This window comes from Coregonus lavaretus, assembly GCF_964263955.1.
Source record: "Coregonus lavaretus genome assembly, contig: HAP1_SCAFFOLD_255, whole genome shotgun sequence".
Lineage (NCBI taxonomy): Eukaryota > Metazoa > Chordata > Actinopteri > Salmoniformes > Salmonidae > Coregonus > Coregonus lavaretus.
Window position 1 is genome coordinate 568,114 of NW_028157546.1, and position 10,335 is coordinate 578,448.

Below are 10,335 nucleotides of genomic sequence, written 5' to 3' on the forward strand. Positions count from 1 at the left end.
TACCACTATTACATACCACCAACTAACCCTGCATTTATATACCACTATTACATTCCACCAACTAACCCTCCATCTATATACCACTATTACATACCACCAACTAACATCTATATACCACTATTACATACCACAAACTAACCCTCCATCTATATACCACTATTACATACCACCAACTAACATCCATATACCACTATCACATACCACCATCTAACCCTCCATCTATATACCACTATTACATACCACCAACTAACCCTCCATCTATATACCACTATTACATACCACCAACTAACCCTCCATCTATATACCACTATTACATACCACCAACTAACCCTCCATCTATATACCACTTTTGCATACCACCAACTAACATCTATATACCACTATTACATACCACCAACTAACATCTATATACCACTATTACATACCTTAAACTAACCCTCCATCTATATACCACTATTACATACCACCAACTAACATCTATATACCACTATTACATACCACCAACTAACATCTATATACCACTATTACATACCACCAACTAACCCTACATTTATATACCACTATTACATTCCACCAACTAACCCTCCATCTATATACCACTATTACATACCACCAACTAACATCTATATACCACTATTACATACCACAAACTAACCCTCCATCTATATACCACTATTACATACCACCAACTAACATCTATATACCACTATTACATACCACCAACTAACATCCATATACCACTATCACATACCACCATCTAACCCTGCATCTATATCCCACTATTACATACCACCAACTAACCCTGCATCTATATACCACTATTACATACCACCAACTAACCCTGCATTTATATACCACTATTACATACCACCAACTAACATCTATATACCACTATTACATACCACCAACTAACATCTATATACCACTATTACATACCACCAACTAACATCTATATACCACTATTACATACTACCAACTAACCTTCCATCTATATACCACTATTACATACCACCAACTAACATCCATATACCACTATCACATACCACTAACTAACCCTGCATCTATATACCACTTTTACGTACCACCAACTAACCCTGCATCTATATCCCACTATTACATACCACCAACTAACCCTGCATCTATATACCACTATTACATACCACCAACTAACCCTGCATTTATATACCACTATTACATTCCACCAACTAACCCTCCATCTATATACCACTATTACATACCACCAACTAACATCTATATACCACTATTACATACCACAAACTAACCCTCCATCTATATACCACTATTACATACCACCAACTAACATCCATATACCACTATCACATACCATCATCTAACCCTCCATCTATATACCACTATTACATACCACCAACTAACCCTCCATCTATATACCACTATTACATACCACCAACTAACCCTCCATCTATATACCACTATTACATACCACCAACTAACCCTCCATCTATATACCACTATTGCATACCACCAACTAACATCTATATACCACTATTACATACCACCAACTAACATCTATATACCACTATTACATACCTTAAACTAACCCTCCATCTATATACCACTATTACATACCACCAACTAACATCTATATACCACTATTACATACCACCAACTAACATCTATATACCACTATTACATACCACCAACTAACATCTATATACCACTATTACATTCCACCAACTAACCCTCCATCTATATACCACTATTACATACCACCAACTAACCCTCCATCTATATACCACTATTACATACCACCAACTAACATCTATATACCACTATTACATACCACCAACTAACCCTCCATCTATATACCACTATTACATACCACCAACTAACATCTATATACCACTATTACATACCACCAACTAACATCTATATACCACTATTACATTCCACCAACTAACCCTCCATCTATATACCACTATTACATACCACCAACTAACCCTCCATCTATATACCACTATTACATACCACCAACTAACCCTCCATCTATATACCACTATTGCATACCACCAACTAACATCTATATACCACTATTACATACCACCAACTAACATCTATATACCACTATTACATACCTTAAACTAACCCTCCATCTATATACCACTATTACATACCACCAACTAACATCTATATACCACTATTACATACCACCAACTAACATCTATATACCACTATTACATACCACCAACTAACATCTATATACCACTATTACATTCCACCAACTAACCCTCCATCTATATACCACTATTACATACCACCAACTAACCCTCCATCTATATACCACTATTACATACCACCAACTAACATCTATATACCACTATTACATACCACCAACTAACCCTCCATCTATATACCACTATTACATACCACCAACTAACCCTCCATCTATATACCACTATTACATTACACCAACTAACATCTATATACCACTATTACATTCCACCAACTAACCCTACACCTACTGTCTAACACTATTTCTGTCACGATTCTCTAAGACAGAACCCAGAAGCAGACCAGGACAAGGTGAGTTGAACGAAGGTGAGTGTTTATTTACAGATTCAAAAGATGCAGAATAATCCAGGAGACGGAGCGGGTGGCGGAGATGAGTAGGTGGAGGTGAAGTGGCAGATTAAATGATGGCACGGCAGGGGTTGGGTGAAGGTTCCGGGAGAATGACTGTAGACAGAAAAAAAACGGAGGTAAGTACAAGGCAGGTCAACAAGGTGCAAAATAACAAAAACTAACGCTAGTACTTAGAGGCTGATACGCTGACAAAACATACTGTTAATGGCTAACGATCCGGCAGGGAATGGATGTCAGGTCAAAGCTTAAGAAGGGGTGATGATCAGGACCAGGTGTGCCGAGGCTGATGAGAAGCAGGTGCGGGTGCGGGTAATCGAGAGATCACCCGCCTAGCAACGTTGCCAGGCAACCGGACAGGGTGCGTTCAGGAACCTTCAGGAAACAGGAGATACCGAGCAGAAAAACGGCAACACAGGCAGGAACAGACTCAGGACGCAGGGTTCATGACAATTTCACTACTTTGACCCTAACTGATCCTATACCAGGCTGACTGCCTGGGAGGACGGGACTCTTTCGTTCAACACACCTTGTAAAACCTTGTACACCCAAGTACTTCTCTGCAGCTGCCACCACAACATCTATTTTCTGTGATATACGTTCCATTTCTGCGGTACAGTTGATAACCATGGCAATGAATGCTAAGAAGCCAACCTTACTGAAGCACAAATTCGTATCACTCTGTATTGGCCTAGGCCTACTATTCACCCTTGACCCATCATCCTCTACTCTCTTCACTGCCTCAGCATACGACACCTGTTCTACTCTGACCCTGGGAACCTCAATCTGTCTCGCACCAGGCACTTCTGATCCCCAGCAAAATTGGCACCTAACAGCGGGTGTCACAGACAGGGAATCTTCGATTTCAGTTACTCCACCTCAACCCTTAACGCCACCCCAGTAATCACTCCTTTCAAAGGCACCATGCTCCGGAGAGCAAATGTCATACGTTTTGTCGTGTGACGAGAAGCGCTCGCTCCCTCTGGACGGAAGAAACCCAGAAAATCATCACAAATCCACTTCGAGCTACCTTTAACACTACCCAACTTCATTTCTAACCAACCTGAGACTACATATGGATCAGCCAAAAGGCAGGGATCCAATTTCTCCAGAAATGTCACTACCACTGGGCCCAAATCATCAGGTTCAATTTCTGAGCCATCAGAGTCATCAGAATATGGTTTGTATTTGGCGCCATTCTTTCTCAACACACATTTTCCCACTGCACTCGGCTCTTCTCCTTCTTCCTCGCTGTCCATAACCATGTCTATCTGTTCACCTCTCTCATGCCGCACCTTCATCCGCTGTACTGCTTGCAGAACACGCACTGATGGCCTTTCTCCAATACCCACCTTCTGTTCCTTAGCCCAATTTACTAGTCTGGCTATCTCTGGCCTCTCCATGCTCCCAAAACGTGCCACAGTCGTCAGCCAGGTCTCCTTCTTATCATCCATTTCAGCAAACAATCCCTCTTCACCAACGAGTTTCAGTCGCCGGTTGACAGCCTCCCATTCACTCATTGAAGGAGAGGTCACCTTGTCCCATAATCGCCCAGAATGCACTGCACGGCCCATTGAAGATGCATGGACAACGTCCACAATGGGCATTAGTACAATCCCAATGGAGTTTCCCATCTCCTCAAAAATAGTTCTGTCCTTGCTCTATCTTGCTGCACTCTAAAAACAAAGATCGCCTCCTCTAACCTACACAGGGTTGTCACTAGTTACCACAGCCACAAAGTCTAAATATCGTACAAATTCATGGTCTTAATTTAAGGTTAGGGTTAGGCATAATATTAGCAGTGTGGTTAAGGTTAGGGTTAGGTTTAAATTTTGATTTTAAGAAGATAAATTGTAGAAATAGGCGGGGTTTAGCCATGTGTGGCTGTGGTAACTAGTGACCACCCCTACACACAATGTATGTTTAATTTGGGACTAGATCCTTTTTTTCTTCAACCTGAACTGAAAAGACAAAGGATAATGTTCTTTGTACCCTTAAAACCCCAACTACATAAAACAATAGAGCTCAAGTTTGACGCTTGCAGTAATCCATATTTCACTTGTTAACACTAATTAAAGTATCAGTACGCGCACAACTAGTTAGCGGCAACGGGGGGTACACATAAGGATAAAGTAGCCTAGTTCTTCTTTGATATACAGACGTTACAGACGAGACAAGATCAAATGTTTATTGGTTGGTAGAATTGTTGGTACACAAATATTGAGATTTTAAAAAGTTATGCGAGCACCAGAATCACATTTTATCTTTAGAATTTATAATAAAGGCATTTACAAGTCAGACTCTAAAAGTATTTCTAGTTCGAAATATTTTTGTTGCAACAGCACTCTCTGCCGTTCAAATAACTGAAGACAGTCGAAACATGCCTATGTCATTTCTCATTTTCTATTGGCTGCTTTCATTCACGTGATCAAAACATAATCATGGCGGCCTCTGCTGCAGTCCGGTCGAGCGTGGGGCTGACTTTGAGACTTTCTAGAGTTATACCAGATTGTAGCACATGTCCTTTCAACAGGTTGAATAGTTATTTGAATGGTATAGCTAGTTCTTCGAATGGTGATCGTTTTCGGACGTTGAACCGACACTTGCAGACATCCAGAGGTGAGTTGGTCTGTTAGCTAATTTACGCAGCTACACTTGGATAGCTATGTAGATAATTGTTCAGCTTCCATCAAACCAATTAATGTCTATCAATTTAGTGCTAGCCAGCTAGCTAGCTATGTCTAAGCAAATCGTAACTAGCTACTATTAGTAAGGCTTGCACCCACATTGTGAAAAATATAGCAAGACAATCATGGCATCTGTTGCTAAGAATATTTTATAAGTTGCGTAACTGATCTCCAAAGCTGCTACTGCTCCTACAGTAACTCAAACAATCCGTAAGAGGATCTGGAACTGAATGTCAACTATTTCTCTATTTTATTTTTGAAGGTCTGTACCACAATGAGGAGGGTGCAAGTGCAGAAGTCCCCCAAGAAGATGTGTAAGTAGCTACTCTGCCAATGCATCATTTAGCTAGCTAATGGAGTAACGTTAGCTAGTTATGTCTTTTCCCTTTTGACTCCGTTACATAACTGGGCAAGTTAGTTCTTCATCTGATGTAGTTATGCAGACAAAGTCAAGGGGATATTCATACTTTGTAACTGATTTGCGTTAATGCCATTAATTTTGAGTGCACCATGCATTCATCACTTGCATTGTCATTTGTGAACTACAAGTTTTTAATATTGTTGTTTTTGGTCTGCTCTTAGGGTGAATGTGGTGTACATAGATAGATCAGGAAAGAGGATTCCAGTGAAGGCTAAAGTGGGAGACAACGCAATGTACCTGGCCCATAGGCACAACATTGAACTGGAAGGTGAGTGCTAATAGGCTCGGGATGACGTCCTGAGAGAATTCAGGTCAAAGTTGGTGATTGATTTCTCGATTATTGTATTCATGAACACTTACATCTTGTTTCTTGCTCCCTTCCCATGCGTGATTTAAGGAGCTTGCGAGGCGTCACTAGCTTGCTCAACGTGCCACGTGTATGTGAACAGAGACCACTTCGACAAGCTACCAGAGCCTGACGAAAGGTATGAGATTGTTTTATTGTAAGATATGCCATAGTCCATGAGAGCTCATATCATTGCACATCTTATAGTTGTCCCTGTCAAATAAACACATACAATGAAAATACGAAACATTCTTCAGTGTCAACAAGATTGACTCGTATAATGCAATGCAAATCAATGGTTTCAATTTAATTATTCTCATCGCAGAGAGGATGATATGCTGGACATGGCCCCCGCGCTACAGGAGAACTCCAGACTTGGCTGTCAGATCATCCTCACCCAGGAGCTGGAGGGCATCGAGCTGACCTTGCCTAAGGTCACCAGGAACTTCTACGTGGACGGCCATGTTCCCAAACCACACTGAGTACACTACACTCAACACTAGCACCCTATTTAGTGTGAAGCAATGTATTGGGCATGCGTTCTAAGTAGTATGCTAGTATGGATGTTGGAAGACAGCCCTCAGGACTGAGTCGTAAGAGAGAGAGGTGCACTCTTTGGACTGTCAGCAGGTATAAAGAGGTGAGCTGGGATAGAGGAGGCTTGAAGGAGCTCTTATATACCCACATGACTGTGTGCCAGAAGACAAAAGCTATGTACCAGTCACTGGCTGCGTTTAGAAGGGCAGCCCAATTATATATTTTTCAATAATTGGTCTTTGACAATCAGATCAGCTCGGAAAAACGTGCTCCTGATGTGATTGGTCAAAAGACCAATTTAGTGGAAAACATCAGAATTGGGCTGCCTGTGTGAACGCAGCCCCTGAAGTGTGTTGTATTTGGCTCACACTGAAAATAATGCTGATTGTGGAAGAGTTGGATGGTTTTCAGCATTCATGTATAAATATGTCATGTGTATTGAAAAGTTCTCAGGCCAAGATTAAGATTTCTATCAAACCATTCAATGTCACAAACAGTTGTTCTTTGTTTCATAGTAACGTGAGTCAGCATTTCAGAAAGGCCCCTTGTCATTGCTACGCATCCAATCAAAACACGTTGTAAAGAACAACTTTGCATCCTTGAATGGAACATTCCATGTTGCAACTCATTTACAAAGGACATCATACGCACACATCTCCTCAAATGGAGCTTCCAAGTAGTCATTAGTCTCTACATTAACAGCACTCACAGACAGCTAACTAACAGTATGTTATGTGTACGTATATGTAGCTTTCACCATCATATCTACCCATGGCCAGTTTCTAGGAATTTTATTGGGGGATTTTGTAGGCGTGTGGTGACTAGTCCTGTGTAGCTCAGTTGGTAGAGCATGGCGCTTGCAACGCCAGGGTTGTGGGTTTGATTCCCACGGGGGACCAGTATGGAAGAAAAAAATATGTATGCACTCACTAACTGTAAGTCGCTCTGGATAAGAGCGTCTGCTAAATGACTAAAATGTAGTCAAGACCTTGACAAGCCCATCCACAACACTGAAAGCCCCTTTCCCTACATCAAGCCTGTCAGGAATCATTAACTGTCTCTGATGTAACACTTTTCCAGTATGTTTTGTAAGCGAAGGGCAGCTTGAGATCAATTGGAACGGAAAGGGTTGAATCCGTTAGATAACTGATGACGCCAAGGAGTTACTTGGGCTGCGTTGACACAGGCAGCCTAATTCTGATTTTTTTCCCCACTAATTGGTCTTTTGACCAATCACATCAAATCTTTTCAAAGCTGAACTGATTGGTCAAAAGACCAATTAGTGAAAAAAAGATCAGGATTGGGCTGCCTATATAAACACAGCCTAATCCATTTCACACTGACAGGTGCGTTTTGTTCAATTCCCAGGTCATTTCTGTTCCTGTCCATCCATACCCAGTAATGATTTGCCTTGTAATTTCACCATTAGTAGTCCCATTACTGTCCATCAAAAACCACCTGTATCCAGTATTAGTTGGCTCCTTTACAAACCTGGAATGCTTTCACTTGTACTGTAATGAAGTTGTCTAACATGCGTGCAAAACATGTAAGTGTATTATGTATATATGGTATATCTCAAATTAGCAAGTTTTTATTTTAATTTGTACAATAAAAATACAAAAAGTTTGTACTAGTTTGTCTTGAACCCTATGCTTTTTAAAAACCACACTGAAGGCAATTGAACACAAGTGCAGTATTCAACGCCAGTCCTTGAGAGCAGTTTTAAACCTCAACACCCAGGAAAGGGAAACCAATTGTATAATCGACCAATTAATATCATACTAGGTCAAAACCACCTCTGGCCCTTTGAGGACTGAAGTTGAATACCACTGATAAAATGGTTGCGTTTAGGCAGCCCAATTCAGATATTTTCCGAACTAACTGGGCTTTTGACCCATCACATCTGATCATTTTCCGAGCTGATCTGATGGGTCAAAAGACAAATGAGTGAAAGAAATATCAGAATTGGGCTGCCTGTCTAAACAGCCAATGTGTCACTGCTAAATACTGATGCATTTTATTTGTTTTGTGGGTAAAGAATTTTAAATGGTTCAAGATAAAGCATCACAAGTCTCACTCAACAGCAGGGCTACAATTTGTACCAATAACCTCACTTCACGTGTTTTGTAATGGATGACTATTCTTGCAAAGCATTAGTAGCCTATACCTACTACTAGTAAGCCTATTTGCCTGGCTGTAAAACAAAAAAAATGATATATACAGAAGAAACAGGCGCCACAAGGTCGACAATTCCGGGAAAATCCAGAACGCAAGTCAACCCACACTTTTATGTGTTTATGCAGGCCAATCAACTTCAATCACAGACATCTGTGGCATCCTGTAGGCCCAACAACAAGTGCATTGTGGCAACGTGACTATCAATTTCCTGAAGCTAGTGATCAAATTGGGGGAGAAATGATTGTAATTTCTCTCAAGAAGACAGATTCGGTGAGAAAACCAAGGGTGAGTCTGCATGTGGGCCCTGATCGCCTTGGTAAGAGATTGCACGGTGATCGCCGACATGATTAGCGCATTACATTGTCAAAAGATTGATCTCAATAGTTTCAAGAACTATTTAATCCGATCGATCACAGGGATCTCATATAATACGATGTTTTATTTAAATACTTGATACTTTCTAAGGTAGGGTATGGGAATCTTGAGATCTTGCGTGGCAGAAAAGATCGTATTCAAACGCACGGGCTCTGCTTGCCCTCAGACTGAGCAGTGAGCTCGAGCAAGATGTTTCATCCTCATTCAGAACATCTATCAAATACTAGAACGCAGATGGTTACATTTTGAGGAGAAATTGATACAATTAGACAAAGTAAGTGTGTATCAATAGGCTATATCGTATACGTTAGTTAGAATGTCATTGTAGGCTTACTCATTATTTGCTAAAGACTTTCAAGTTTTGTTGGGCCATTAATTCTAGCTCTGCTCACGAAGGTAGTTTGATTTTAACAGCTAATTCCGACTGTTCTAGAAGTTAGTAGGCTACTAACAGGCTACGTAACAATCTTTTTAACTTGAATTATGACAGTATAATCAGTGGTTTTAAAGTACTACTTAAGTAGTTTTTTGGGGTATCTGTACTTTACTATTTATATTTTTGACTACTTTTACATTTACTTCACTACATTCCTAAAGAAAATAATGTACTTTTTACTCCATACAGTTTCCCTGACACCCAAAAATATTAGTTACATTTTTTATGCTTAGCAGGACAGGAAAATGGTCAAATTCACGCACTTATCCCTGGTCATGCCTACTGCATCTGATCTGACAGACTCACTAAACCCAAATGCTTCGTTTGTAAATTATGTCCGAGTATGGAGTGTGCCCCTGGCTATCCGCAAGCAATTTACAAAAATACAATTGTGCCGTCTGGTTTGCTTAATATAAGCAATTTGAAATTATGTATACTTTTACTTTTGATACTTAAATATATTTAAAACCAAATATCTTTAAGACTTTTACGCAAGTAGTATTTTACTGTGTGACTTTCACTTTTACTTGAGTAATTTTCTATTAAGGTATCTTTACTTTTACTCAAGTATGACAGTTGGGTACTTTTCCACCACAGAGTATAATGAAATCAAGTATAATGTTTAATCACTTATTGTAATTTGTAAGTATTTGTTTTTATTTAGGAAGTGTATATATATATTCAGCTGATAACTATAACTCTACTTTAACAATAAAACATACAGTATTTACATTCA

General features: G+C 39.9%; 1 protein-coding gene across 1 annotated transcript; it reads left to right on the forward strand.

The window, feature by feature from the left end:
- Positions 1-5,060: 5,060 nt before the first annotated feature.
- Positions 5,061-8,242, forward strand: fdx2 (ferredoxin 2; the record flags this gene model as incomplete). The annotated part of the gene is made up of 5 exons (XM_084199335.1): positions 5,061-5,238; positions 5,569-5,620; positions 5,889-5,995; positions 6,125-6,212; positions 6,399-8,242. 5 exons carry the CDS (start codon positions 5,061-5,063, stop codon positions 6,553-6,555), a joined length of 582 nt encoding a protein of 193 aa, XP_084055461.1. The 3' UTR covers positions 6,556-8,242.
- Between the last annotated feature and the right edge of the window lie 2,093 nt (positions 8,243-10,335).